The sequence below is a fragment of the Cokeromyces recurvatus genome, assembly GCF_025118155.1.
Source record: "Cokeromyces recurvatus strain NRRL 2243 chromosome Unknown BX663scaffold_14, whole genome shotgun sequence".
Taxonomy (NCBI): Eukaryota; Fungi; Mucoromycota; class Mucoromycetes; order Mucorales; family Mucoraceae; genus Cokeromyces; species Cokeromyces recurvatus.
Genome location: NW_026251400.1, coordinates 465,550 through 491,726, shown reverse-complemented (window position 1 = coordinate 491,726; position 26,177 = coordinate 465,550). Strand labels below are relative to the sequence as shown.

Sequence of the window (26,177 nt, the reverse complement as noted above, 5' to 3'; positions counted from 1 at the left end):
TGATTATATGACGTGTATATAAAAATGCCTCTATTTTTTTTTTTTTTTATTCGACGCGTAGCTAATATATAATAAATATGTTTATATACATATGCAAATATGCATAACAGTGTAACGAAATTAAAAAAAAAAAGGAGTAAATAAATCGAATTATTATTTTAGTAGTAAGTTTTTCTATAAATATATACACATACATTTATGTATGCAAATATCTCTAGCAGCAGCTATTATGTATAGCATATAGCGGATTTTATAACACGTATTATATTTATATGCTCTTTTTTTTGATTATATAATAGAATTCATATAAACCCTTTTTCCTTATTACATAGGAGCAAATATATGTGTACATTTACATGTCTTGGTGAATAATAAGATTATTACCTTGGATTCTTTTTCTTTTTCTTTTTTTTTTTAATAATATATGGAAATTTACTACTTTTAAAGAAGTATAAACAGTTAAAAATATAAGTTTCAAATAGTATATTTAACATCAAACTATTTATAAAAAAAAATGATATACAATCATTATGCATATAATAGACCTGTTTAAGATGGAAAAGAAAAAAAAGGGAAATAAATAGTTATACACGCTTAATATCTAAATTTTTATTTTATTTTCTTACAGTTTATTTAATATACAAAATAAAATAAGGATATTCTTCAATATGTTTGTTTATGTCCGGTTGGAAAGATATCTTTACTAAGCTCTTCTCGGTCATGATTAAAGTATCTATCTTCATGTTGAAAAAAGTAATTATATAGAGAACTAACAAAAGTTGTACGTTGCTGGCTTGTTGTATTATTCAAATACACAATGGGTCTAAAGTCTGGTGAATCTTGATGGTATTCACCTTTTTTGTGTTCTACTTTTATCAAAGATTGGCTGCTGCTGCTGCTACTGCTGCTGCTTAATTTCTTGTGTTTTTGGATCAATCGTTTAAAATCGCTTCCTTCTTCTTCATTATGATGATTATCTTTTATTGATTTGTATGATTTAAAACTTTTACTGAACATTTCTTGAAAGATACTAGCCATGGAGCATTGAGATATATTGGGTAATGGTGAATTAGATATCATAAAAACAATGTACAGAAAAGAATGAAAAAAAATAAAATAAGAAATCATGCTTGTGAAAAATAAAATAAAAAAAAAAGACGACACAAGTATGTGACATTTAAAGTCAGCATACAAAAATGGCTAATACCAATAATATGAGGGTAAGTCATTCTCCTCTAACTAGTAAAGTGATATAATCATCAATGAGGGACACCAGAATAAGTTGTGAAGATGAGTAAAAAAGAGTCACTAAAATAAGTAAATAGTGAAATAACCTAATAGACAAGACTTTAGTGCCATCGACCTCATCGTATCTAAGAAGTGTAGTTGTTTGAAGCATACATAGATGGAAGGAAGGATAGAATAGGACCGTATTTACATATATAGTAAAGGTTCTCTTTGGTCACTATTTACGAAAGAATATAAATATCGTAAGATCAAGTAAGCATGAGGACTATGAATAATAGTTGCCTTTTATTTATTTATTTATTTATTTATTTTCAAATATATAAATACTTTATTAATGTTGCAACTGCTTTCAATTTTTAACTACGAGAGAAAGGATGGTTTTTTATATCCTAATAAAATATATGATCTGATAAAATCATTCTTAGTATATAAAATGAACAAAGGAGAGATGTCTTCCACTGTTATACATATTTAACCGTTTTTGATAGGTTTAGCAATGTTAACATTTTATTTTATTCATATAATTCAGACTTCTGTTGTTCCTCGTGTTTTAATTTAATAACGATTTGATTGGTGCGTTTATTAAATATAATTAATTGAGATTTTTTTTTTTTTTAACCTTATAAAAATAATTTTTTCTTAAATTATCCCCTCAGTTTCTTTTTTTTTTTTTCAACTAAACCTTTAATTTTTGTTGGTTTATTCTTCCTTAACTTTAGAATAAAACAACTTGTTAAACCCCCTTTATTTTTTTTTATTAAACAAAAATGAGAGAAGTTATTTCAATTCACGTTGGTCAAGCTGGTGTCCAAATTGGTAATGCCTGTTGGGAACTTTATTGTCTTGAACATGGTATTCAACCTGATGGTTGTATTCCCGATGAACTCAATACTGGTGACAACTCTTTCGATACCTTCTTTAGTGAAACTAGTGCTGGTAAGCATGTTCCTCGTACTGTTATGGTAGATTTAGAACCTACTGTCGTTGATGAAGTTCGTACTGGTCCTTATCATAACTTGTTCCATCCTGGTAAGTTCATTCATCATTTTTATTTTATTTTATTTTTTTTTTTATTTGTTTTACTCCCAATAATTTCCCTTTCCCTTCATCCCCCTTTTTTTTTTCTTTCCTTAATAACCTCCCCCCTCTTTCTTTTTCTCTGAAAAAAAAAATAGAACAATTGATTACTGGTAAGGAAGATGCTGCTAACAATTACGCTCGTGGTCATTACACTGTTGGTAAAGAATTGGTTGATTCCGTTTTGGATCGTATTCGTAAATTGGCCGATAACTGTACTGGTCTTCAAGGTTTCTTGGTCTTCCACTCCTTTGGTGGTGGTACCGGTTCTGGTTTTGGTGCCTTGTTGATGGAACGTTTGTCCGTTGATTATGGTAAAAAATCCAAACTTGAGTTCTCAATTTACCCTGCACCTCAAGTTGCTACCTCTGTTGTTGAACCTTACAACTCTATCTTGACTACTCACACTACATTGGAACACTCTGATGTCTCTTTCATGGTGGATAATGAAGCTATCTATGATATCTGTCGTCGTAATTTGGATATTGAGCGTCCCTCTTATACCAACTTGAACCGTTTGATTGCTCAAGTTGTCTCTTCTATTACTGCTTCTTTACGTTTTGATGGTTCTTTGAATGTCGATTTGAATGAATTCCAAACCAACTTGGTTCCTTATCCTCGTATTCACTTCCCCTTGGTTACTTATGCACCTATCATTTCTTCTGCCAAGGCTTATCATGAACAACTCTCTGTTCAAGAAATTACCAATGCTTGTTTCGAACCTAACAATCAAATGGTTAAGTGTGACCCACGTCATGGTAAATACATGTCTTGTTGTTTATTGTATCGTGGTGATGTCGTCCCTAAGGACACAAACGCTGCTATTTCAACCATCAAGACCAAGCGTACTATTCAATTCGTAGATTGGTGTCCTACTGGTTTCAAGGTGGGTATTAACTGTCGTGCCCCTGCTGCTGTCCCTGGTGGTGATCTTGCCACCGTTCAACGTGCTCTTTGTATGTTGTCTAACACAACTGCCATTGCTGAAGCTTGGGCACGTCTTGATCACAAGTTTGATTTGATGTATGCCAAGCGTGCTTTCGTTCATTGGTATGTTGGTGAAGGTATGGAAGAAGGTGAATTCTCTGAAGCTCGTGAAGATTTGGCTGCCCTTGAAAAGGATTATGAGGAAGTTGGTTCTGACTCCCTTGGTGATTCCGAAATTGAAGATGCTGAAGAATATTAAAATAAATAAATAAAAGAATGGGAAAATAAATAAAATTTTATTTGTTTAAGAAGGACTTAAATTATGTAATTGTTCTTGTGTTCTTTTGATATAAACAATAACAGGTTCAAGCTTAAACATTAAATTATCTATTTCATTCTTATGTCTTAATGATAACATTTTCATCTTGAATATGTATAATTAAAAGCAGTTAAAATTGAGTTAAAATAAGAAGACTTGGTTTTTTTTTTCTTTACCTCTTCTTGAGTCTTTAAAATGTTTCTTTCATGTTCTTGTATTACACTTTCTTTCTCTTTTATTTCCCCTTCTACTTCTACCATTCTTTCATTATAGGTTTGAAAATAGACATCCATACTCTGTCTCTTCTTTTCTTGTTGTTTTTTTAATTTATCTAATCTTGAGTTTTGAAAGTCAAGATTACGTTTTATACTCTGTTACAAAGAATATGTGTAAATAGGGTTTTATACATGAAATAGAGTCGACTTGTTTTAAAATCTCCTTACTTCTAGCTTTAATCGACGTTCGTTGTCTATTTTCTCAAAGGCTGAAATCTCGACTTGAAGTGCATCGTTTGTTTTCTTATGACGAACTGCTTCACCTCTTGTCTTTATAAAGTTATTTAATAGTTTTAGACACTTGTCTACATTCTAAGAATGATCGAGTATTAGTTCCACTCTTGATATGTATATAAATATATATATAAAATCGCTTACAGTGCTCATTGATTTGACAAGCATAAAATGACTAGAAATAGTCTCCAACTTGTTATTTAATTCGTTATAATTATCTGTATACATGTTTAATTGCTCTTGAAGATCCGTAACATTAGTTAACAATGTATCAATATCAATAGATAATAAATAATTTAATTCTTGAGTACGTCTATATTTCTGCGTCATTTCATATGATATATTCGTCTATAATAATAATAATAATAATAATCATTATTTCTATGCTATAATTATGAATAATGGTAATGTATTCTTACAAAATCTTCTTGCCATTTTGCTTTCCGTTTCTTGGCTTTGTTGGCTTCTTCTTCTGCTTTACTGTATTGTACTTTTTTCTCCAATAAAACTCCATGTATTTCATTATTTAATTTTTCTAAACGACTAATCTCTTCCTGTTCTGATTTTCTATCCTCTTCTTTTTTACTAAACGTTGCCTGCAACTCATTATATTCCAATACCATTTCTTTTGCTTTTGAAGCTAAACTAGTCTATAGTATTTCCATACATACATACACACACATTAATAATAATAATAATTCAACTTATCTATAAACTACTTCTTACAGCATTATTAGCAATCTCATCAAATTCGGATATCTTTGTGTCTCTAAATAATACAAAATCTAATAATGTACTAAAGATATTTCGTATACGGTCTGAGGTAGGTGCTGTAACGTCTGTTAATTTAAAATCTTTGTATTTTAATTCAGTTAATAAGGTTTTGATCTCTTTATAAATGGGTAATGATTCAATCATTTCTTCTGCTAAAGGCTAAAAAAGAAGAAAAAGTTTGAGTAAGTGAGTGAGTGAGTGAGTAAGCGAGCGAGCTAAAGATGATGATGATCCCTGTGGGTTAATATTTACGACTGATTCAAATTCTCTAGTGATTTTTTCTCTTCTCTCATCAATGACTTTTAATCTATAGGGCATGACCATCTCAATGATGAGTAGATACATCTGTCGAATACGTGACCCTATAGGCCTTATAAAATCATCTTCATTAGCCATAATTCCTAGTGATTCTAAAATGTCTACAATGTTATTGGTTGTAAGAATAGGAACATTATAATGCTCTTCAGATGCTTGACTTGCATTAGCTATCATGGATGTTCGATTAGATCTTATCATTGATTAGTTTGTCCGTTTTTTTTTTTATTATTATTCGATGAAATGAATTTTGTTGGGGGGTTTTTTTTTTTTAGTAGAATAAAGCTTTTATAAATGATGCTTATCTTTGATGAAATGCAGATTATGAAATGAAAAATGAATACATGTATTGAAAATAAAGAAATGTATTTGAATAATTTTTTTTTTCTTGTACATATTTTTTTTTTTTTTTTTTTTCAGACTTAAATTTTATTCCTTTTAAATACTATCTACTAAAAGTAGATTATTCAATGTTTGAACATTTCTCTCTATGAATTTTATCAATAAAACAACATGTAAATACATATACGCTACAGAATTCTTATCTACTTTGTTTATTAGGAATCAGCTGGTATAGACATCTATACTTTATTTTTTTTTCTTTACATCTAATATATAAACTCTATAAAATGTAATAATACAAAACCACATATAGGAATTTAAATAGGTGTTTGATTACGCATTCTACTTGTTACAACCAAGTTATCTCGTTTAGAAGACTGTCTTTGATAGTGTTGCTTTTGGATAAATTCAGGCAAACGACGTAGCATGTTGTTTTCAGTTTGATTGGATGATAATCCATCTGTAATAGCTAATCTATGGCCACTACGTCGTTCCTTTCTATTGCGTGGTTCAAATGTATTCTTTTCTAAGGGCTCTTCCTGTTGTGTAATAGATAACATATCTTGTTGCTGATGTTCTAACTTTCTTATTTTTTGTTTATAATATCTCATAAATCGTCGATGACCTATTCTTTCACCTGATTGCAAAATTAACTCATCATCTTGATTAGCCACAGGATCTACTATGGCTGCTTCAAAATCCTCCTCTGACATGGTGCCAAAATTATAAAATCTTAATAAATCATTGGGATTCTCTGATTCATCATAAGCCATCTTACAATGTCCTTTATCCAACTATATAAAAACTGAGTGTAAGAATATATAATCATGAATACATATATCTATCTATCTATCTATATACCATATGTCTACGAACAGCATCTTGAGACTTGTATTCTTTACCTCGTCCATTACAATATAAACAAATGCAATCATCAATCTTTTCTGCTAAATAAAGAATCAATCCAGGTGCATCCTCTAAATATTCTACATCAGGTAAAAAGAAACCATGAACAAGACTCATATGCTCAAGATTAGTTTCAAAATCACCATTGTTCATATTACAAAATAGACAACGATTATGATATAAATGAGGATCTATGGTTGATGAAAGAACAGAATCAGTATCTGTCACATCTTCATCTGTATCTGAGAATAAAGTCATCTCCTTTTTATGTGTGACGATGGGTGAGGGTAAAGGCTTATTGACAGCATTAAATTCGAGATCCTTGTGTTTTTTTGACAAAAGATGATTAGAGAATGCATTTTCAGAAGAATAGGATTTTCTATTTTTATTAAACAACTTGTTAAAAAAAATGAAACGTCCCCCGAAAGAAGAAACCATCCAAGTTTTTTTTTTTTTCTTACCTGCAGATCATGCATTCATAAATAAGTCCTCTTCTTTCTTCTTCTTCTTTGCCTTTGGTTTGTTGAGCTATAATGAAGCACGATTAAATTTTGATCTAGCTAGCTATTGCTAAAGATATATATATATATATATATTTACCTAGAACTTTTTGTGCAAATTGCTCCGCAGTAACAGGAGAAAGTTGAGCAATCTTTCTTTTCAGGTTGTATTTATGCCAACTAAACAAAAATTAGGTTGATTCAACATGACTAATTCACTTTTAGTAAAATAATATAGTATTTTACTCTGTACGATAATGAGCACGTTGACGTTCAGTAGTTTGAAAAGCGACTTGGCAAGCCAAACAAGTAAATAAATTGTTTCTAGGCATCAAAGGATTTGCACGTTGTGCTTGATGAACATGCTCTGAGTGCAATTTGTACATTCCTTTTTTTTTTTTTTTTTGCAATTAGGCTGTTTAAGATTAAAAAGAGTTTTCTTTTTTTCTTTTTTTTTTAAAAAAAAATGATTTTGCGGCGCATGAGAATTTTTGTAGCGCAGTAATTTTTTTTTTTTTTGTGAACGAATTTAATGCTACGGCCAAGTATTGGCCCCGCAACGAATGTAGTGAAATATACCAGGTTTTCTTTAATATAGATTATTACATATGATGAGTCAGCAATAACTTAATATTGAATGTGTGTGTGTGTGTACTTTTAAAGTATATATTCTGTATAACAACAAAATGAAAATTATTCAATGATTTCTTTCTGATCTTGTATACAAATATTTAAAAAGAAGAAGTTATATTCAAATGAAATAGATTCTATTTGAATTACAAAGATCTTGCTCCTTCCTCAGATATCTATCAGTATACTAAAGAAGATGGGCCATTTACAACACAATACATATTTACTTTTACTGCTTGAATAGCTTACGATCACTTTACTTTTTCTTTTTCTTTTTCTTTTTCTTTTTCTTTTTCTTTTCTTTTCTTTTTTTTTTTTTTTTTTTTTAAATTTCTATTGCCTATCATTTCTTCTTTTATTGAATTTGGTCTAGGTATTAAATCAAGTACTCAATAATATAGAATTTTTACTATTTAAATAGGATAGATGCCAAGTATGGGTTTTCTTTTAAAAGTATATCTAATTCTGCTTTTAAGGCAAGAGCAGGGCCGTCTAATTGATGTAAAAGTACTGTTGAAGCTTGTTTATCTTCAGTATAATCACGACATTGAACCCAACCATGTTGGTGTAAAGATTTCATATAAAATGAGATATGTTCGGCAGATAAGATGAACATCTCTAATCTGGCCCAACCCGCTCTTGTTTGTAAAGGCATTAATTGGATGGACTTCAGACTGCTTTCAGGAAACTCCATTTTAAACTTGGATAATCCATCTTGAATACACCAACTGAATAGCTTATTCCCTTTATCATATTGACATTGTAAATCATGAGGATTCAAGGTTACTCTCTTCCATGTACCTATTTGAAGAGTTTCTGCTGAGATAGATTGGATGAATGGATGCTGTGTACTGTTATAAGTAGACTGTTGTTGTAATTCGTATGTAGTGGGTAGAGTATCAACTACGAAAGAAGATGTTGTAGGCGTCGCCGCCACCGTCGTCGTCGTCGTCATCATCATCATAGTAGAATTATCATCTATTATTTAGATTAAAATTCATTCATTCATTGAAATAGAATTATATATCACTTACAAAAAGGTACATCTGACCAAGTTAATTGTACGTCTTGTTGATCGAAAAATGAAGGAGATGTAGATTGATACGGTAGAGATATATTAACATGTGTGTTATTATTTAGATTATTTATGAATTGATTTTGCTGCTGTTGTAAGCCAGAAGGATCTGTTGTAGAAAAATTATTGATAGTAGGTTGATGTGATTCCATTTTAATAGTAGTAGTAATAGACTCCTCTAAAGTAGATGATGCTGATGATGTTGCTGCATGAGAGATATCATTTAACATGTTTGTATAGTTTTCTTGAATAGGAACTGGATTTGAACTAGTACTAGTACTACTACTACTACTACTGCTTCTACTACTTCTACTACTACTAGCATCAGGCGATAAAGTTGCTACTGGTGTTGTATTATTATTATTATTATTATTTGATATAGATAATTCAACAGAAGTGCTTCGATCCAATTTGGAATAATACGGTAGAAAAGGCTGTTGATAATAATAGTTATTGTTTGAAGTAAAAGAAGGACCCATTGTATGTGCTCTTGCTCTTTGCTGTTGAAGTTGTTTTTTAGACCACAAAGAATGAGAATCAAATTGAGTCAATGAATGAGGACTCGTTGCATCAGAATGCGATGAGTTTTCTATTGATTCTGAAGAAAGTAGAGATAATGGAGGAGGAGGAGGAGGAGGAGGAAGAGGAGGAGTAAAAGACATTGATTTTAAAGTATGTGAAGAGGAGGGTAAAGTCGATGGCTTACTATACTGTTGCATAGGACAATGATAAGGGTGTCTATTATAACGTCGTGATTGTTGTTGATTAAAGTAATAATAATAATAATAATAATAAAGGTTTGGGTTACTCTTGATTGGATCTTCTACAATCTTTAATTCGTTATTCCTTTCTTGCTGGTAAAATACTGCAGCTTGACATGCAGCAATAGCAGCAGTAGAAGCATAATATTGCATCTTTAATGTCTCATCATGAAGTAATGTATTCTTTTTGGCTTCATTTTTAACTTTTGCTCTTCTATTTTGAAACCAAATTTGGATAGAGCGTTCCGACATGCCTAATTCATGAGATAATTGTTCTCTTATACGATTATTTGGACTAGGATTTATGGTAAACGTCTTTTCTAATATTTCAAGTTGTTCTGGTGTAGCACGGGTTCGTTTACGAGATGTTGAAGTGTCTTTATTATTATCATTTGATAGAGTTGGTAATACTGCTGACGACAGAAAAGCTGTAGAAGCAGCAGCAGCAGCAGTAGTAGTAGTAATAGGTGTTGCAATTATATTAGATTTATTATTATTTGATGACATAAGTAAATGTATAATTTATTTTATTTTATTTAAGATAAAAAGGAAAATATGTTTATAAGATAGCGTAGAACTAAATTTAAAAAAAAAAAAAAAAAAAAAAAAGACATATTATTTTTAGTGTATATTTATATATATACGTATATATATGTGTGTGTGTATGTGTGTGCACATCTCTGATATTACGGTTCCTTGACAAAGTTTTAATTGACAGGTTACCTCAATTCATGTTTTTATTATCCCGCACTCCCCTTGAAGCATGTATACAAGCAAACAACTTACATACATGTCAACCCCGCTTATTTATTTATTTATTTATTTATTTTTTTCATATATTGTAGATCATTTCATACAATGTATATAAACTTTATACATAAAGATGATATCGTACAATTAAAGATGTAGATACGTATATACATAATGTATATATCTATATCTATATTATATGCATATATACACATATATAAGCCTATTAAATGATAACGTTATTTTGTTTATTTTATTCATAATATATACACCTCTCATACTATTTAATATATTGTCTGAGAGTTTGAAGAGGCCCTTAATAAATGTTACACATAATGATATATATCTTACACGTGCTATACTTGTTAAGTACAGGCAGCTTTTATTATTATGTTATAGAACAATTCAATATTGTGGCCTGATAATGTGTCCACCTCTTAAATTACATCAACAAAACATAACATACATGATACACAGTAAACTTTTAATATAACACAAAATATATGCTTAATAAAAAAAAAAAAAAAAATAAAAGGAGTAAATATCTTTATGTATTATCGCGTAATTTTATTTTTATTGCAATATATGTAAATGAAGGTATTAAATAATGAAGGGGTATATAACATATATAACTCTTTTCTCTCTCTCTCTCTATCTATCTATCAATCAATTTCTCTCTATCTCTCTCTATCTCTCTCTCTTTAAATTGTATAATAATCAGGTGGAGGAATGGATGGAATACGATCTAAGAGTGGCATAGCTGGCGTTGTCTCAGTTGATAGATATAAAGCTTTAGAAGCTAATTCCATTTCTCTACAAAAGGCATAATAGCATGAGCATAAATAAGGATGAGGTCGATTTGGTTTATCCATAGTTGTTGTTGCTGTATGATGATGGATGTCTTGTTTCTTCTTATTTGTCGCTTGTATTGTCGGTTTTACTCCTAATTCAAAATAAGAAGGTAACTTTCCATAATCTTCTTTTAATCGACAATCAAATACAGTGATGGGTGTATCGAATGTAAATCTTTCTTTACGTCTCTCATCAGCTAATAATACATTCTTTTCAGCTTTTGTCTTATTTGGTCTTAATAATACATTAGACCAACTTGATGAATTAGTGGTTGTAATAACTGAGCTTGGTCTACTTGGACTATTATCCAATCGAGTAGTCAAACTCTCGATGTATGTTTGGCTATTATATGCTCGAGAATTAGTAACTACATGAGCTGTTGGAGGCGGAGTTAAGGATCTTGCTAGAGATGGAACACTAATGCTTGATTCCGAGACAATACTATTAACTCTACTTAGCTGTCTATTTCCCGTAGTATCATCTAAATAAGATAAAGTGAGACTAATTTCAATATGATGACGAAACAAGATTTCCTTAAAATAAGTTGTATGTCGAATATTCTGTTGACAAGTAGGAGCGAAAAAGGATAAACGATGAGCAAAGTCATGTACTAACTCAAGTCCATTTTGATTTTTGTCAAAGATAGGTCGAAGTAGTTCCGTTGTTACATCTACTTCGCCAAATTCGGCTAATCGAACCGACCCAGCAAACGGCATTGAGAATGTTGTTGATTCATTTCGCCATGCACGCATTTCGGGAACACAATAACGCCTTGTCTCAATCACATTCACTTCCATATGTTCAAGTCGAGTATGTTTAAGTTGAGGTTCAATAATCATTCGAATGTAGAATAAATCACCAGAAGAAAACGCAGCTGCTTCCATTACAACCTCTATGTCTGCACAGGGCATATGTTTCTCAAATGTTCTTGAAAGGCTTTGTAATGAGTTGTTTGTCAATAACGAATTAGACATGTAGGTTCTAAAGATCATGACTGGTTTAGAAATATGCCAATTTGAAAGCATCACTACTCCTGGTCTTTGAACTTCAGCTTCTACAACATGTCGAACTCTCCCAAATGTATCCTCAATTGTTGCAACTGTAGACTAAATAATAAAAGTGTTAGTATATGTAAACAAATGCACATGTACATGTATGTTTGTTACATTTGGTATAACAAAGGCAAATGAAAATCTATGTGTTCCGGCAGGTAAAACTAAAAAGGATGCATTTTTCTCATTGTTAGGTGCCAAAATTTCTAATGTATGTTCACCTAAACTTTTTTCTGATGTCAACTTTGTTCCACGTGCGCCAATACCTTAATTTTTTATATCTGTCAAAACTCTTTTTTTTTTCCTTTTTTTTTCTATATACCTTCTGGCCAATAAGTAATAGCTTCACTTCTTAATGTAACAGAAACATTGGTTATTTTTGTCGGTTTCGATAATGTCAAAACAACATTACCAGCGAATAATGTAGACGCATCCTCTGTTGGTAAGCCTCTCAAAATAATAGGTTTAAAAGGGTCGAATGTCAATTGTCCATGAGAAAGTAATCCCAGATGCATATTTGACTTTCGCTTAATTTTTTGTCCTTGCTCTTAATTTTATTACACTACAGGTGTTAAAAAAAGTAGAGAAAAAAAAAGCAAGGAATTTAGATCAAATTACAAAAGAAAAAAAAAAAGTTTTATTATTTTTTTCAGCAATATTGTAAATGAAACAGGTAGAACAGATACCAATCGAATAAAAAAAAAATAAAGGATTTTTTTTCCTTATTTGGATAATCAGCAGTTAAAAAACCGACATCCTCGATTTTGATTCTAATTGTCAAAATACAGTATTTTTTAATACTCTTTCACTTCACTTTGATTTATGCCTATTATATAAGATAGATCAACTTGAATAGCACCAGTGATTGTATAACTATTCATCTTTTTTTGTGTTTTTATTATATGTAACATGCCACTAGTGATAGACAATTTATGGCATCTCACATTCCGAGTTATTTTTTTTTTTTTTTTTTTTTTTTTACTTGGAAATATGATATATAAAGAGGCAAATATTTGTGCAATAATAATTAAACAAATCTTAGACGTGAGCCATATTAACTTTTCTTGACTAATATCTTATTTACGAATTAAATATGAAAAAAGGGATTGATTGATTGATTGGCGTCTTAACAGTAACTTAACTGTCTTCTGCATTATATATCATGTCGAGTTTGCATTCATAAATCAAGCAAAATACTCCGTTGTATGAAAAGAATAGCAACCAATTATTTGCTTATTATGTGTATTTGGTTTAGTATAACATGAGTGCTACACTACTTAAATAAGCTATAATATTGCACTAGTAACCTGTTACATAAAAGATATTAGGAAACTAATAAAATACAGTTTATCATAATAAGAAATTCAAAAGTTCTCGCCATTATAAAGGATATGCTGTAGTTACCTTCTTCTTCTTTTGTACAAACTCAATATCATTATTACATTTTAACATCTTTTTAAATTTAACTTCAAAAGCTCTACAAAAAAAAATATGTACATATTTTTATCTTTGATTCAAAGAAATCTATTAATCAAAAAAAATATTATTTTTCTTTTTATTTATAATTAATGTTTATTCTAGTTTTATTCCACATACTTTTGAAATAAGAAAAAAAAAAGTACAAGCTATAAATAAATATGAACATATATGTATATGGCATCATATGTAAAGTCTCTGTGTTTTAATAAAGCGAAATAGAACAGCTTTCTTTTTTTTTTTTTTCAATGTATATGTGTATACATATACATTAATTCCTCTCCTTCTAATCGATAATAATTCATTGCATAATTTCATTTACAAATGGTTGATAATTGTATTAAAAGTATCTTTATATTACAAACAGTATATTTAATTATTGCAAAAAGATCTTTAATTCAAATATAGTATAGATTTAATTAAAAAAAAAATTACACATCAAATACAACATAATATATTTTAGAATAAGTAAAGGGAATATTATAGGATATATGCTTTTTCTTTTTAAGAGCTCTTTTCGAAGCCCTTGACAATATCTTCGAGGGAACGACCCTTGGTTTCAGGGACTTTAAGATAAGTGAAAGCAAAGGCAAGTGCAGCAACACCAGCAAAGATAGCGAAGGAGTAACCTTTAATGCCTTCAAAGACAAGAGGGAAACATTGGCCAATGACAAAGTTAGTAGCCCAGTTGACAGCAGTAGCAACAGCACCAACAGCAGAGGAGGCATAGACAGGTGTGACTTCAGAGGTAATCATCCATGGGATAGGTCCGACACCAATAGCAAATGAAACAACATAACCAAAGACGGCGACAACCAAAAGGGGTCCCAAGCTATAGACATAACCAATGATCAACAAGACACAGAAGATACAGGCACCTGCTTCAGCAATCAACAAAAGGGGGCGACGACCCATACGATCAACCAAGATTAAAGAAAGAATAGTAGAGGCAAAGTTGACAACGGTAGTGACAATAGCCATGTACTTGGACATCTCAGCAGAGAAGGACATGTTAAAGATAGTAGTAGAATAATACATGACAGCATTAATACCAATCATTTGTTGAATGACGTGAAGAGCAAGGACAGTGAGGGCAATACGACGAATAAGAGAATCAGTAAAGATCTGGATCATGTTCATGGATTCACGAGCACCTTCATCAGCAGTAACAATACCATCTTCAATTTGATCATCAAAGGACTTGGTCTCATCTTTATTGGCGACAGAGGCACTACTATCCATACCAGTAATAGCTCTAGCAGCAGCAGCACCTAGTTGACCTTCAACCATACCATAGAATTCCTTATCAATGTTTGTGTTAGGACGAAGTCTTTGAAGTGATTCTCTGGCTTCTTCAATACGGTTAATAGAGATAAGATAACGAGGAGATTCAACACAACCAGACATCAAGAAGAATTGAGCAATAGCAGGGAGAGCAACAAGGGCATAGTTAATACGCCAGAGAGGAACGTTTGCCAAGGGGAGACCGATGACAGAGGCAAGCAAGATACCAATGACAATAGCAAATTGATTACAGGTACCCATAGTACCACGAGCCTTGATAGTAGAGATTTCACCAACATAGGTAGGAGTAGCCAAGGAACCGAGACCACAAGAGAGACCACAGAGAATACGACCCACAATAAACATGGCAGGGTTTACTGCAACACCTTGTAAAAGACCTCCAAGTATCCAACCCAAATTATTAAAAATAATCGTCTTCTTACGACCAAACTTGGTTTGAATATTACCACCAAAGAAGCCACCAAGAAGACCACCAACACAGAAAGAAGAGACAGCAAAGCCCCAAAGACTAGTATTCATGGGGAGACAATCAGGGAAGGCGCTACTAGAGATACGAGCACTGCCATTTTCACAAGAGTGAGTCACTTCACCAGGTACATTAGCAGAGCCAATTACCCAACCATTACTAAATGAACCAAGACAGGCTACTATCACACAGTAGACCATATATTTAGGTAATTTAAGATCAAGAGAATCCATATGTTATATAATAAATAGTATATATTAATTCAGTTAAAAAAAATAGATAAATAAATGTAAATGTATATAAATAGTTGGCTATATTTGTTTGTTATATAAAAGAAGTGAATGTATAATAAAGTCAACACAGTCAAAATAGACCTTGCTTTATATATTAATTTTATGTTAATGCTAATTGTTTCCTATATATGCTTGTTTTACTTTAAAGGAAAAATTCTCTTTTCCAATTTTTCTATAATAAATGTCGAAAATCATAACACTTAATTTCATCTCCATTTTAATTTACTATTATAGGCTCTTGACAGAAAAACAGAAAAGACGATTAAAAAAAAAAAAAAAAAATATCCTAAAATGGATATTTTTCGGTTTAATTTTACATATTGGTACAAAAATAAACTTTATTTATTCTGATGATCATAATTTAGTGATTTCAGGGATTGTTATTCATCTTTTCCATTTACCTACAAGTTTTATAAACGTATTACGGTAGTATACATTCATACATTATTTTAATCTAAAATGAGACAATTCAATTTTTTTTTTCAATAAAATTGTCAATACTCATAAAAAAGGTTACTCATTTGAGAGCTAAATAATATTCTAGTAACTTAATCTTTTTTTGTATTTAATGTCAAAAGCTCTAATCTCATTTTCCGCCTCATTCTTTAGTTTCATTAAAAAATTTTTAACGCCTTTCTTATCTTCTGAAATTTCATATTCAGGAGCGCCTTTATGTTTAGTGGTGCTACTATGTTCAGCGGTATTGTTATGTCCAGTGGTATTGCTATGCTCAGCGACATTGTTAGATGAACAACGGCACCAAGCATTTGATGAAGTAAGTCGTATTTGAAAAGCTGAGAAATCCCATAACAAAGCTTTTGTGAATAATAATTCTTCAGTCAGCAAATCTCAAACTTACATATTGAGCTTTCATTCCATTGTGAACTGCTTCTTGAATACACAAGCCTTCTAAAATCTTACAAAGAGCAATATGTCTAGAAGAGTATGTCATATAGAAATTTGCAGCATCAGATCCTTCTTTAAAATGTACTAAGCAAAATCTATAAAAATGAATAAATAAGTTTAATTCTATATATTAACAGGAGCTAGCACCTATGCTGCTACTTTCTGAGGTTTATTTACGTGAACGCATTTAATGATCAAACAACGATTTATGACGTTTTTGACATCTTCTGAAGTATAATATTTGAAAGCATAGCCTCCACGAATACTTGTAGCGACAACCTGCAGGAAGTACAAGATTTGGCCATAATTTCACAAGAAACAAAGTATGCTAAAAACAGATTAAAGCATCCCCGCTTATTTTCTAATGAGAAAAGCTGTAATTAAATATTTCCTATACAATGGAGGTCATCCTATCACAGATAGTGTGTGTTTGCTTAGCTAGAGTAGAAGTTGGGTAATGGATGGGGAATGTATAAACAAGTGAGAGTACCCAAACTATACCAGTTTGAAAAAAAAAAGAGTAGGTTATTTTTTGGATGAGCTGACATTAGTGGATATAACCACCCTGTAACATACTCCCGCATCCATTACCCAACTCCACTTCTCTACACAACTTCTATTTTAACTCTATCTAACTAAGCAAATTCACACTATGTGTGATAGGATGACCTCTATTGTTGAAGTAATGCAAGCAATATCAAGAGCAATTTCTTACAATGAACGAAAGCATAGAATCATCTTCTGTAGCTGAGGATTTGGAAATGACTTCTTCCTGATTTTGAATTAATCATCATTTTTCAAAAAAACTTCAATACTATTCTTTTCAAAATGGATCTACTAATAAAGTTGTCAAATGTCGAAGCGATATAATTTTTGAATATAGCTCTATTGTAATATTTGTCGATTTTGGAAAATAACAATAAATTAAATGAGAAAGAATTGGGGGTCTTTTTTATTAGAAAAAAAGGTATGAAGAGTTTTTTACTGCTAGATAAACGTTCTTATATGTTTTGGGTTCTTTTCTGGAATTGAAACATTTTGCAAGCTTAAGCTTCTTAGGAAACCTAGCATCAAACTTTAATAGTTTTCAATTGTATATCCCACGGATGCATCGATTACAGATTGGATAGCAAATGTTTAAACTAAGTAACATCCTTACTGGTAATGCTATCTTCAGATGTTACGTGGTTAGTTTACGATCAGGTGCCAAGGCTATAAAGCATGAATAAGAACAAAACTAGATAAAAACCTTATTTGAGGAAAAGTTGTCAATATTTCCTGCAAGGCCCTAAAAGATCAAGGTAATGCGAAGCCACTCAAGTTTCGTGGGATGATCCATATAGATGGTGTTGGGGTCTCGATATTGAAATAAAACAAGGAAACCTGCAAAGGCGGTACAAGGAATACCAGTAAACGTTTGCAAACAAACAATAACGAGCTTCAATATATCGATAAGTTGAACAACGAAGAGCTTTAACTTACCACCAACAAGTGCGTATTTATAGATCCTGGTAGAAGGGATATGTTATTTTGCATGGGTGAGAAATGCGAATCAAGACACGATGGCTTCATATATCGATACACCAGCAATCAAAGGGCTAAGGAGACAAAGTCAAGGGAATTTAGGAAATTTCGATAGCAAAACAAGCCCAAGACAGTCAGTGATTTGGAGAAGTCTTTGACTACGCATTCCACTTCGACAGTTGATCCCCAGAAGTAGTCTAGATATTTAGAAGCAAAACGGGATACAAGTGATCTCCTTTCAAACTATTATCAAAGTGATTATCCTGGATCACTTCCTTTCAGGAAAATAAAGCTTTCCTCTTATATCAATAGGAAATTGTCAGACGCTCGTCTGGCAAAGACCTTAAAGCAAAAATTCGGTGAAGACCGTGTACTTGTTCTTGGCAACTGGTACACCAGTAATCCAAAATATCACGAACCTATCAAAGGTGTTGGTATTAGGAGGATGTTGAAGAAAGAAGGGTTACAAGTATACTTGTTGGATGAATACAAAATGTTGTCGTTCTGCCCCAAATGTAAAAATGGGAAGTTGAAAAAAATTTCTCAAGTATCCAGTGGTTGAGTGCCACAGCCTGTTACGATAAACATCAATTTCATTTTTTTTTAAAAAAAATAAAAAAAAAGACAACTTCTTATATTTTCTTTCACTAGATGTACAAACCAAAAATGTTTAGTGCTTTCTCGACTCTGAAATAGAGATTTGGCTGCCGTTTTGAATTTTAGAGATATTGTGTTAAGCCACAGGCAAGCCCTTGGTCGCCCCTCTAGATTCAAAAGGGAAACATCAAAACGTGATTCAACAAGCACCACCACCTTCACTTCCAAAAAAGTCCGCTCTATGCCTCCCGACGACGGTTCTCCTGAGAGAGGAAATACTGATAGAGTAAACGTATGATGCAGGTAACTTACATGTATACACTTGATTGTCTGAATTTGAAGTAGCTGAAAATCTGTGGTTGTTCCTGATTTTTTCACCCCACTCCTCAAATTTATAAACTCAACATCATGACGTTGACTTTTTTGAACTTTTTTATATTTTTGTTAATGATTGTGTAAATAGTCCGTTTGTCAAGTATTGCTCAAATATTTTATTATAACTACCAAAGTAAAATAATGACCTTACTAAACGACGCGTTTTGGCCTGAAAAAGAAGAGAGTAAGGGTTAATTGACATAGTTAAACATGACACTCTTGCTAAAATATAAAATAGACGTTGAGGTTGCAATTCATACATTAGGCTCTACTGGAATGCCTATCAATACAGCAAAAGTATGTGAGCAATTAACAAGTTGCATTATAGAATCTTACGATAATGCAACTTCACTTTTTGTGTATAAATCAGCTTGGTGTAGCAGAATATTAAATGTATTAAATGATTTAAATATTAAACATGTAAGTTTGTTTTTAGTAAAAAGTTGCCAAAACATTAATTTCCTTTTCTTAGGGTAAAACTAAACCTAGTTTAGAACATGTTGCCATGTTTAATTAACGACAAAAGACTTGGTCTTAGTCATTACGCACACCAAGCTCCCGTAAACGTTGGTAATAGTGGTAGTGAACTATCCTCATTAAAGACAACTAGTTATGATACGTTTTCTGGAAGTACAACTAAACAGTCAAAGTTGCTTCCAGATGATAAAGAAAAAGTCAAACACATGTTCAACAATTTAAATGAGATCAAGATGTGGAAGTTATCTACCGGCACTATTGTAGAAAAAAAAATGAAAGAATTTGCTCTTAACTGTATCTATGAACAGTAAATACTGTACAATATTTCTAAAGATACATACTAGTGAGTATTTTTTTTTCTAGTTTGGTTCACTCAATGATATTAGACTTGAGTGATATCAACTGGAAAAAGTACTTGACCAATGAAGAGATTGATGAAATTGAAAATTATAAGATAAAACAACTAGTTGAATTATCTTCTAATGTTAATGAGTATATTGAATCTTTGCAAAACTCTACTGATGTTGTCTCATTAAAAAGACAATTCACTCAAGAATTGGAATATCCTGCTTCTGACTGGATACGAAATACTCTTTTAGGCGAAAATTTATGGTATTTATTAGTTAAACATTATTGCTAACTAAGGGGAACTAAAAATATATTCAAGGAAACAAATCAATTAAGACGAGAGGGTGGGACTAAAAACCCAAGAACCTCAAAAAGAAAGAGGAAAAAAAGAGACAAAGATAACAAGTGACTACTCAATAGGTTTCAAAACCATGGACTCCCTCGCATCATGCAATAGAAGAGTTTGGCAGTGGAGGGGCAAACCAGAGGGCGATAGAAATACTCTTTTAGAGTATTTGAAATTATTTAAATATAATCATTTGCCATTGACTGACCGATCAGAAGGAAATACTTCGCAGAGTCTGGCTTTTTTCTTTTTTTGGATACTGTATTTGATGATTCCAAAATAAGCTGTAGAGGGTTAGTACATATATATTTAACTTTAACGACTTTCATATACTAACGATTACCTGCTCTATATACTTTTGGGGCGAAAAGTCGAGCAAATCATCCTCTGCAGCTAGAAATAATGACAGAGCGATAGCAGGAGAAGAGAAAGTTGATTGGAAGAAAAGTAGACTTGTTATTTAAGCGCCAACACTTAGAGTATGGATGTTCCGAGTGTGGTAGATATGAAGATCAGACGAAGGAATTATATGATGCTTCGTTTAAAAATGGTAGAGATACTAAAAGGCATGTTGTATAATTTGTATACAATAGTGCCAAATTCAGTACGTGAATTTATTCTCATGTTCGGTAAGTGATAATTTACATAATCTTTACATTTGTTGATATATTAACTGTTAGTGTCGGTAAATTTTCCTATAGAGAACAAGTTTTCACTGGTTTTATGTGATTCACCAATGGGATACGTTACTCGAATTAATCGTATAGATCCTTTGTTTTTACCTGAAGAGCTTGATAATATTAATATTAAATTATTACCAATCTTAAAAACTGTTTATCAAGCTAGACTAACCATGGAACAAACCAATAAACATGTAAGAAAGTGTGTACCAGAAGTAAAAGTTACATCGAAGAATCCACAATTTTTATCACCATGGTTATACCCTTTTCTTTAAAATAATAAACTCATAAATATTAAACAGCTTTTATGTATAAGAAAGTTCAGTTCATATTTAAGGCTCTTCCTTTCATCTATATCTAAAAGAGGGCCCTCATAGGCATACAGGTAAAGTATATTATATTTTGATTGTAGACAGCTGATAAACATAGCGACTAGAACCGATTACAATTGATAGCAATAGAATCCAAATATCTCGATCACAAATAAATTATCCAGACAGTAACTTCATTTTAATTTAAAGTATTTTTTTATTAGCTTTATTTTACGTATATTATATAATGTCTTTCTTAGCTTCAAAGCAATAAGAGCTTCTACTAACAGGAGTAACCACGTGAAGGTGAAGACAGCTCTACTCCCAAAAGGGTAAAGGGTGCGATTACGATTGACAAGAGTAAAAAAAAAAAAAAAAAAAAAAAAAAAAAAAAAAAAGGTTAAATGTTACGATACATACATATAGACGGGCCGTTAGGATACGTCTGGTAGATTTACACGATTAACAATTAACAAGAAAAAAAAAGAGTTAAATGTATTATAAAAAAAGGACTATGGAGATTAGTGCAATTTATGGTGAAGTTTGAATTGTGATAGCTGAGGAAAAAAATACAAGCTTTTATTCAATCTTTTCCACATAATTACAATTACATCTGCATAATAATGCTTCTTAAGCTGAGCACTATCCTTATTGAATAATATAGTATCAGCTGACATAATGAAAGATGTCTTCTTTTTGGAGCAAAAAAGAAAGAAAATATATAAAATTATGTCTATTTCTATTATCATCAACAATATAGTTTATGATACTTTATCATTCCTTTTACTGGATGTAATAGCTTCTCAACAATCTCGCTTTATTCTCATGATGTACCTTTGGTACTTGTACTAAATAGTCATATATTTTATTGTTTGATGTGGATTAATAAACTCTTTCCTTAACTGTTTAATAACTAAGTCGTAGCTAAATTTTCAAATCCTCTGATCTTTAGGCCTTTCCCCCCCTTCCCACTTTTTTATCTTACACACTAAAATCATTTTTTTTCGGTTTCCTTTTATTATTTTTCTTCTACATAACTTGGCTAGTGCAAAGTATGCTATACAATGTGTCTCTGGAGAAGGTCATTGAAAAATTCAATTTATCAAAAGTATTCCCCATATAATAGTTTTTCTAAATCATGTGCTATATACACCCATATATTCACCTGTAGTTGTATGAGTTGCTGCTTATTTTTTTTTTAGCCGCCCTATTTTTTTATTTTTTTTTATTTTGTTTTTGATTAATTTATATGAGGAGCTTTTATCATATTTTAGTTTCTTTGTCTCTTAAACCTTTAATAAATGAGTCAACGAAATTCACTTAAATTAACCTGTGGATGTAATATCGAGCGTGCGCTTTTTCAAGATAATAATTATATTTTTATCACGGGAGCACAAAAGCAATCTGACTCCAGTTCTGGAAAAAGTTATATTGCCTATCATATTCGTATTTCTGTAAAATAGTGTCCTATTGTTTTTGTTTTTTTTTTTTTTGTTTTTTTTTACATTAATTAATCTAACAATTTTATAGGATATCGAAACTAAACGTAGATATAGTGAATTTGAGTCTTTTAGAAAAGCTTTAACTTTACTTTATCCTGCTTTAATTGTGCCTCCTATACCTGAGAAACATTCTTTAGGTGAGACCTAAGAATAGCAATGTCAATCATCAATATATACTAATTTAGAATTAAATAGTTGATTATGCAGCATTGCAAACAAAAGTTAAAGATGATTTGCCCATGATTGAAAAAGAAAACGAATGTTACAAACGTTTTTAAATAGGGTGGCTAAGCATCCTCAACTAGGTAAAGACCATGTATTTCACAGGTTTTTAGAAAGTAGTATAGCTTGGGTAAAAAGAATTTACAAAAAAGTTATAAATGTCTATTTTTTTTTCTCACATTTATAGTATAGTCTGATGTTCTTCATTCACCCCCACTTTCTACGTTACCAAAGAATCCTTTACAGATGGTTATTAGTAACCAGATGAATACGCCTTCTTATACCTATAATCCTATTTTAGCTAACAATTTAATTCCTACACCCACTCTTACATATCAATTAAAAAATCCAGATCCTCGGTTTGAAGAATCTGAAAAGTTTACTTTCAGAATAGCTAATTATATGAGCAACAATTTAGACAAAACTCAACGCAAAGTTATTCGTCGTTTAGGAGGTAACATATTTAGTTTACAAAATAAGAATTTATTCCCTGCCCCCCCAAAAAAAACATAAAGTAAAAGAGAGAAAAATCTTTATAGAATTGGCAAACGATTATGCAGAATTAGGCGCAGTTTATAATGGGTTTAGTTTAAATGAAACAAGCACTGTTGCTAATGCGATAGAGAAAATTGGACAAGCAGTTGATGCATCTTATACCGAAACAGGTAAAATGGTTGCTTCGTTAGAAGGCAAGTTTGCAGAACCCATTCAAGAACATGCACAATTTGCACAAATTATAAAGCAAGTACTCAAGTTTCGTCACATGAAACATGTACAAGTGGAGATGATCGAAAATACACTGAATGCTAAAAAGGAGAATCTGGATAATTTATTAAAAATGGAAAGTGAAGCCAGACGCTTAGAAGAAGCTATAACTCGTGAACGAACAATAGATACTAATACTATTAATGCGGATGAAATGACGAATCAGGATGAAATGGTAGAAGAGAGACAAGAGGAATTTAGCAATCCTTATCAGGTGACTAGACAAATACAATCTAGACGACCCATTCGATCAAACGGTGGCTGGGTTAGTGCACCTAAAAAGATGATGAATGCTGTAGGACATACATTACAAAACATGATTGATGTTAATCCTGAAGTTACTCGTCGTAATCAAATTGGTATATCAAAGGATGCTATCAATGTGCTTGAAGAGGCATTAGATATCACAAAGAAGGATTTGGAGACTATATCTTCTGAACTCCAAACAGATTTGGATCGTTTTCAAACTGAAAAAATTCAAGATATGCGTGATATGTTAATTGCTTATGCAAAGATTCACATTAGATACTGTCAAAAGGTAACTCATTCTATTTATATCGATTTTTTTTTAACTAACTATTATCTTTTATTAGAATTTGGAATCATGGCAAGAAGCTCGTGCTGAAGTTGAAAAGATACCAATTTAGTTAGTAGTGTTTATTAAATGTTTGCCTTAACTCAATGTATGAATCTAGGGTCATGAATACGTATTAATATAGTATACCGTATAATACGCATGCTTGTCTTTTTTTTTTCTTTTCTTTTCTTTTCTTTTTTTATGTGCTCATACATGCTTATGTATTTTAAAATATAAAACAATAATGACTAAAGTTATATAATGTAATGTAATGCACTTCAATATTTTATTATTGACAAGAATCCCATAACTCTTGAAGTTTACGTTCTAATCTAAATTCTTCTTCAATCCTTTCAACGACGTCTATACGATAAAATAGGATAAGTTATTTATGATTTATAAAGGTATATTTAATGTACCTCTTCCGTAGTGAGCAACTAAATCTGTTCCTTGAGGCAGTTTATCATGTAAATTAGCTTCTTCTTTGGTCATTACTACTGTATTCAAAATACTGCTTTCTTTTGAGGTATCCCAACGAGTCATAACTAATGATCTATCCTGAGCTCCTGAAATAACACTCTTTCCCTTCCAAAGTTCATCAAAAATATATCCAACATCTTTTGTATTTAAAATATTATTTCTAAATAAGTAATAATGTGAGTATAAATCAAATCTAAATCATATTATCATTGATTGTTTTACTTGTTTTTAAAGATGAATTCTTCTCTTGATGCTAATTCTTTTTGCAAACGAGTATAAACGCCATCGCGCATTTTATTGGCAGGCAACTTATAAGCTGTAAAATCTGCTAATTGGACAAGAATATAAGTAACCAATGCCATGCCAAACATGCTAGCAACAGGACCAAGAACAGGTAAAGAACGAGTTCTAAAATCGGCAACTATAATAATAATAAATATCGTAGTTATAATAAATTAAAAAAAAAAAAAAGACTTAAATCGGTCTTTTTCCTTATTATTACCATCTTTATCTATGTTTATATTCTTTTCGATAGAATAAACGATAGGAAGGTCACAAGCAATATCGAATTTTCTTAATTGTCTTCTATACATACGAGCAAGAGGATCTGAGACTGAGTCACTTACATCAGTTACTTGAACTAAGGTAGGATCTGCTTTCAAACCAGCACTCATTGCACTGACAATCTTGATGTTATGCTCTTTACAATATTTAGCCAAAAGAATTTTATCCTTTACATGAGACAAGGTATCGACAACAAAATCTGGGTTGCCTGCTAGCATTTTCGAAATATTATCCTCTGTTAATTCAGCGTGTAGTGATTCTACATTAGCTTGAGGTGCAATATCGGCTAAATATTTCTTTAAAATGCGCGATTTAGACTTGCCAACGTCAGTTACTTTTGCTACTGCATGTCGAGTTAAACTTTCAAAACGGACTCGACCAGAATCTATAATACGAATATGCTCCACTCCGGAACGTACTAGCATAAGTGCTGTCCAGGAGCCTACAGCACCTGATCCAACTACAACAATAAATGATTGACGAATCTTTGAGACACCTTCAGCACCAAAAAAGGCAATATTTCTTGCTAACAGTTCTAATACTAATGTCTCATCGATTGACTTTTTCCTTTCGGGTTCTTGTTGAATTGGATCTTCTTCATCAATGATATCTATTGTATTTGAATGTTGTATTGCTGATTTTTCTTTAATAGCCTTTTGGTTTAAAAACGAAGATGTGTTATTATTTTCTTCCTTTTCTAGACGAAAGTTTATATATTTTTGGTAACTGAGTAATGCAGCTGTTGTTAATGCAGAGGCAGCAATGGCAGTTAACGTAAACCGCGCACCCTGTTGATGTTTTTCTAAAAAGTCGGAAATGCCATTCATTATTGGACTGGACTTATCCACAAAAAAAAAAAAAAAAAAAAAAAAAAAAAAAAAAAAAAAAAAAAAGGAAGGAAGGAAACTATATCTACTTTAACTTTA

At 31.4% G+C, this 26,177-nt stretch overlaps 13 protein-coding genes across 13 annotated transcripts; 5 read left to right on the top strand and 8 right to left on the bottom strand.

Moving 5' to 3' along the window:
- Positions 1-547: 547 nt before the first annotated feature.
- Positions 548-1,145, bottom strand: BX663DRAFT_511217 (uncharacterized protein). The gene has a single exon (XM_051527860.1). The coding sequence runs from the start codon at positions 1,126-1,128 to the stop codon at positions 664-666; it is 465 nt and encodes a 154-aa protein (XP_051382472.1). The 5' UTR covers positions 1,129-1,145; the 3' UTR covers positions 548-663.
- Positions 1,146-1,889: 744 nt separating this feature from the next.
- BX663DRAFT_561576 (tubulin alpha-3 chain) lies at positions 1,890-3,572 on the top strand. Its single transcript, XM_051531928.1, has 2 exons — positions 1,890-2,277; positions 2,424-3,572. Exons 1-2 carry the CDS (start codon positions 2,016-2,018, stop codon positions 3,509-3,511), a joined length of 1,350 nt encoding a protein of 449 aa, XP_051382471.1. The 5' UTR covers positions 1,890-2,015; the 3' UTR covers positions 3,512-3,572.
- Positions 3,530-5,525, bottom strand: BX663DRAFT_511213 (Nuf2 family-domain-containing protein). The gene is made up of 7 exons (XM_051527859.1): positions 5,107-5,525; positions 4,807-5,013; positions 4,500-4,730; positions 4,225-4,428; positions 4,015-4,158; positions 3,748-3,942; positions 3,530-3,676 (listed from the first exon to the last, which is right to left on the bottom strand). The coding sequence occupies exons 1-7, from the start codon at positions 5,368-5,370 to the stop codon at positions 3,557-3,559; spliced, it is 1,365 nt and encodes a 454-aa protein (XP_051382470.1). The 5' UTR covers positions 5,371-5,525; the 3' UTR covers positions 3,530-3,556.
- Positions 5,526-5,576: 51 nt separating this feature from the next.
- Positions 5,577-7,347, bottom strand: BX663DRAFT_511212 (C2H2 type zinc-finger-domain-containing protein). The gene is made up of 5 exons (XM_051527858.1): positions 7,164-7,347; positions 7,018-7,097; positions 6,879-6,945; positions 6,373-6,796; positions 5,577-6,305 (listed from the first exon to the last, which is right to left on the bottom strand). The coding sequence occupies exons 1-5, from the start codon at positions 7,301-7,303 to the stop codon at positions 5,829-5,831; spliced, it is 1,188 nt and encodes a 395-aa protein (XP_051382469.1). The 5' UTR covers positions 7,304-7,347; the 3' UTR covers positions 5,577-5,828.
- A 517-nt stretch (positions 7,348-7,864) lies between these two features.
- BX663DRAFT_511207 (uncharacterized protein) lies at positions 7,865-8,605 on the bottom strand. Its single transcript, XM_051527857.1, has 2 exons — positions 8,582-8,605; positions 7,865-8,525 (listed from the first exon to the last, which is right to left on the bottom strand). Exon 2 carries the CDS (start codon positions 8,509-8,511, stop codon positions 7,957-7,959), a length of 555 nt encoding a protein of 184 aa, XP_051382468.1. The 5' UTR covers positions 8,512-8,525; positions 8,582-8,605; the 3' UTR covers positions 7,865-7,956.
- A 766-nt stretch (positions 8,606-9,371) lies between these two features.
- On the bottom strand, positions 9,372-9,758 carry BX663DRAFT_417996 (homeobox domain-containing protein; the record flags this gene model as incomplete). Its single annotated transcript, XM_051522366.1, has 1 exon — positions 9,372-9,758. A coding segment is annotated over one exon (387 nt), but the record flags the coding sequence as incomplete, so codon positions are not given.
- Positions 9,759-10,675: 917 nt separating this feature from the next.
- Positions 10,676-12,671, bottom strand: BX663DRAFT_511205 (uncharacterized protein). Its single transcript, XM_051527856.1, has 3 exons — positions 12,360-12,671; positions 12,152-12,303; positions 10,676-12,091 (listed from the first exon to the last, which is right to left on the bottom strand). The coding sequence occupies exons 1-3, from the start codon at positions 12,550-12,552 to the stop codon at positions 10,835-10,837; spliced, it is 1,602 nt and encodes a 533-aa protein (XP_051382466.1). The 5' UTR covers positions 12,553-12,671; the 3' UTR covers positions 10,676-10,834.
- Positions 12,672-16,117: 3,446 nt separating this feature from the next.
- Positions 16,118-16,892, bottom strand: BX663DRAFT_561570 (uncharacterized protein; the record flags this gene model as incomplete). The annotated part of the gene is made up of 4 exons (XM_051531927.1): positions 16,118-16,371; positions 16,433-16,578; positions 16,750-16,811; positions 16,881-16,892. 4 exons carry the CDS (start codon positions 16,890-16,892, stop codon positions 16,118-16,120), a joined length of 474 nt encoding a protein of 157 aa, XP_051382465.1.
- Positions 16,893-17,813: 921 nt separating this feature from the next.
- BX663DRAFT_531409 (uncharacterized protein) lies at positions 17,814-18,902 on the top strand (the record flags this gene model as incomplete). The annotated part of the gene is made up of 5 exons (XM_051530377.1): positions 17,814-17,837; positions 17,976-18,094; positions 18,209-18,535; positions 18,632-18,675; positions 18,706-18,902. The coding sequence occupies 5 exons, from the start codon at positions 17,814-17,816 to the stop codon at positions 18,900-18,902; spliced, it is 711 nt and encodes a 236-aa protein (XP_051382464.1).
- Positions 18,903-19,333: 431 nt separating this feature from the next.
- Positions 19,334-20,160, top strand: BX663DRAFT_76531 (uncharacterized protein). Its single transcript, XM_051532319.1, has 2 exons — positions 19,334-19,399; positions 19,452-20,160. The coding sequence occupies exon 2, from the start codon at positions 19,477-19,479 to the stop codon at positions 19,765-19,767; it is 291 nt and encodes a 96-aa protein (XP_051382463.1). The 5' UTR covers positions 19,334-19,399; positions 19,452-19,476; the 3' UTR covers positions 19,768-20,160.
- Positions 20,161-20,886: 726 nt separating this feature from the next.
- Positions 20,887-21,477, top strand: BX663DRAFT_435756 (uncharacterized protein; the record flags this gene model as incomplete). Its single annotated transcript, XM_051523142.1, has 4 exons — positions 20,887-21,045; positions 21,195-21,215; positions 21,292-21,329; positions 21,366-21,477. The coding sequence occupies 4 exons, from the start codon at positions 20,887-20,889 to the stop codon at positions 21,475-21,477; spliced, it is 330 nt and encodes a 109-aa protein (XP_051382462.1).
- Positions 21,478-22,353: 876 nt separating this feature from the next.
- BX663DRAFT_511192 (uncharacterized protein) lies at positions 22,354-24,424 on the top strand. The gene is made up of 7 exons (XM_051527855.1): positions 22,354-22,595; positions 22,672-22,780; positions 22,839-22,904; positions 22,949-22,995; positions 23,058-23,319; positions 23,405-24,168; positions 24,224-24,424. Exons 1-7 carry the CDS (start codon positions 22,443-22,445, stop codon positions 24,275-24,277), a joined length of 1,455 nt encoding a protein of 484 aa, XP_051382461.1. The 5' UTR covers positions 22,354-22,442; the 3' UTR covers positions 24,278-24,424.
- BX663DRAFT_511189 (uncharacterized protein) lies at positions 24,376-26,111 on the bottom strand. The gene is made up of 4 exons (XM_051527854.1): positions 25,190-26,111; positions 24,910-25,108; positions 24,627-24,847; positions 24,376-24,570 (listed from the first exon to the last, which is right to left on the bottom strand). Exons 1-4 carry the CDS (start codon positions 26,076-26,078, stop codon positions 24,497-24,499), a joined length of 1,383 nt encoding a protein of 460 aa, XP_051382460.1. The 5' UTR covers positions 26,079-26,111; the 3' UTR covers positions 24,376-24,496.
- Positions 26,112-26,177: the final 66 nt, after the last annotated feature.

What these genes read in the sequence shown, in the direction of transcription:
- BX663DRAFT_511212 (XM_051527858.1), bottom strand. Translation starts at nt 7,303, where the DNA reads ATGTACAAATTGCACTCAGAGCATGTTCATCAAGCACAACGTGCAAAT. An exon ending in CGTGCTCATTATCGTACAGA is followed by an intron (nt 7,098 to 7,163) that starts GTAAAATACTAT and finishes ATTTTTGTTTAG; the next exon opens with TTGGCATAAATACAACCTGA. An exon ending in ATTTGCACAAAAAGTTCTAG is followed by an intron (nt 6,946 to 7,017) that starts GTAAATATATAT and finishes GCTTCATTATAG; the next exon opens with CTCAACAAACCAAAGGCAAA.
- BX663DRAFT_511213 (XM_051527859.1), bottom strand. Translation starts at nt 5,370, where the DNA reads ATGATAAGATCTAATCGAACATCCATGATAGCTAATGCAAGTCAAGCA. An exon ending in AACGTCGATTAAAGCTAGAA is followed by an intron (nt 3,943 to 4,014) that starts GTAAGGAGATTT and finishes TCTTTGTAACAG; the next exon opens with AGTATAAAACGTAATCTTGA. An exon ending in TTTTAAAGACTCAAGAAGAG is followed by an intron (nt 3,677 to 3,747) that starts GTAAAGAAAAAA and finishes TACATATTCAAG; the next exon opens with ATGAAAATGTTATCATTAAG.
- BX663DRAFT_511192 (XM_051527855.1), top strand. Translation starts at nt 22,443, where the DNA reads ATGAGTCAACGAAATTCACTTAAATTAACCTGTGGATGTAATATCGAG. An exon ending in GATTGAAAAAGAAAACGAAT is followed by an intron (nt 22,905 to 22,948) that starts GTTACAAACGTT and finishes ATCCTCAACTAG; the next exon opens with GTAAAGACCATGTATTTCAC. An exon ending in AGTTATTCGTCGTTTAGGAG is followed by an intron (nt 23,320 to 23,404) that starts GTAACATATTTA and finishes AAATCTTTATAG; the next exon opens with AATTGGCAAACGATTATGCA.
- BX663DRAFT_511205 (XM_051527856.1), bottom strand. Translation starts at nt 12,552, where the DNA reads ATGCATCTGGGATTACTTTCTCATGGACAATTGACATTCGACCCTTTT. An exon ending in TATTACTTATTGGCCAGAAG is followed by an intron (nt 12,304 to 12,359) that starts GTATATAGAAAA and finishes TAAAAAATTAAG; the next exon opens with GTATTGGCGCACGTGGAACA. An exon ending in TTGCCTTTGTTATACCAAAT is followed by an intron (nt 12,092 to 12,151) that starts GTAACAAACATA and finishes TTTATTATTTAG; the next exon opens with TCTACAGTTGCAACAATTGA.
- BX663DRAFT_511217 (XM_051527860.1), bottom strand. Translation starts at nt 1,128, where the DNA reads ATGATTTCTTATTTTATTTTTTTTCATTCTTTTCTGTACATTGTTTTT.
- BX663DRAFT_511207 (XM_051527857.1), bottom strand. Translation starts at nt 8,511, where the DNA reads ATGATGATGATGACGACGACGACGACGGTGGCGGCGACGCCTACAACA.
- BX663DRAFT_511189 (XM_051527854.1), bottom strand. Translation starts at nt 26,078, where the DNA reads ATGAATGGCATTTCCGACTTTTTAGAAAAACATCAACAGGGTGCGCGG. An exon ending in TATAAACATAGATAAAGATG is followed by an intron (nt 25,109 to 25,189) that starts GTAATAATAAGG and finishes TTATTATTATAG; the next exon opens with TTGCCGATTTTAGAACTCGT. An exon ending in GAATTCATCTTTAAAAACAA is followed by an intron (nt 24,848 to 24,909) that starts GTAAAACAATCA and finishes TTACTTATTTAG; the next exon opens with AAATAATATTTTAAATACAA.
- BX663DRAFT_76531 (XM_051532319.1), top strand. Translation starts at nt 19,477, where the DNA reads ATGTTGCCATGTTTAATTAACGACAAAAGACTTGGTCTTAGTCATTAC.
- BX663DRAFT_561576 (XM_051531928.1), top strand. Translation starts at nt 2,016, where the DNA reads ATGAGAGAAGTTATTTCAATTCACGTTGGTCAAGCTGGTGTCCAAATT. An exon ending in TCATAACTTGTTCCATCCTG is followed by an intron (nt 2,278 to 2,423) that starts GTAAGTTCATTC and finishes AAAAAAAAATAG; the next exon opens with AACAATTGATTACTGGTAAG.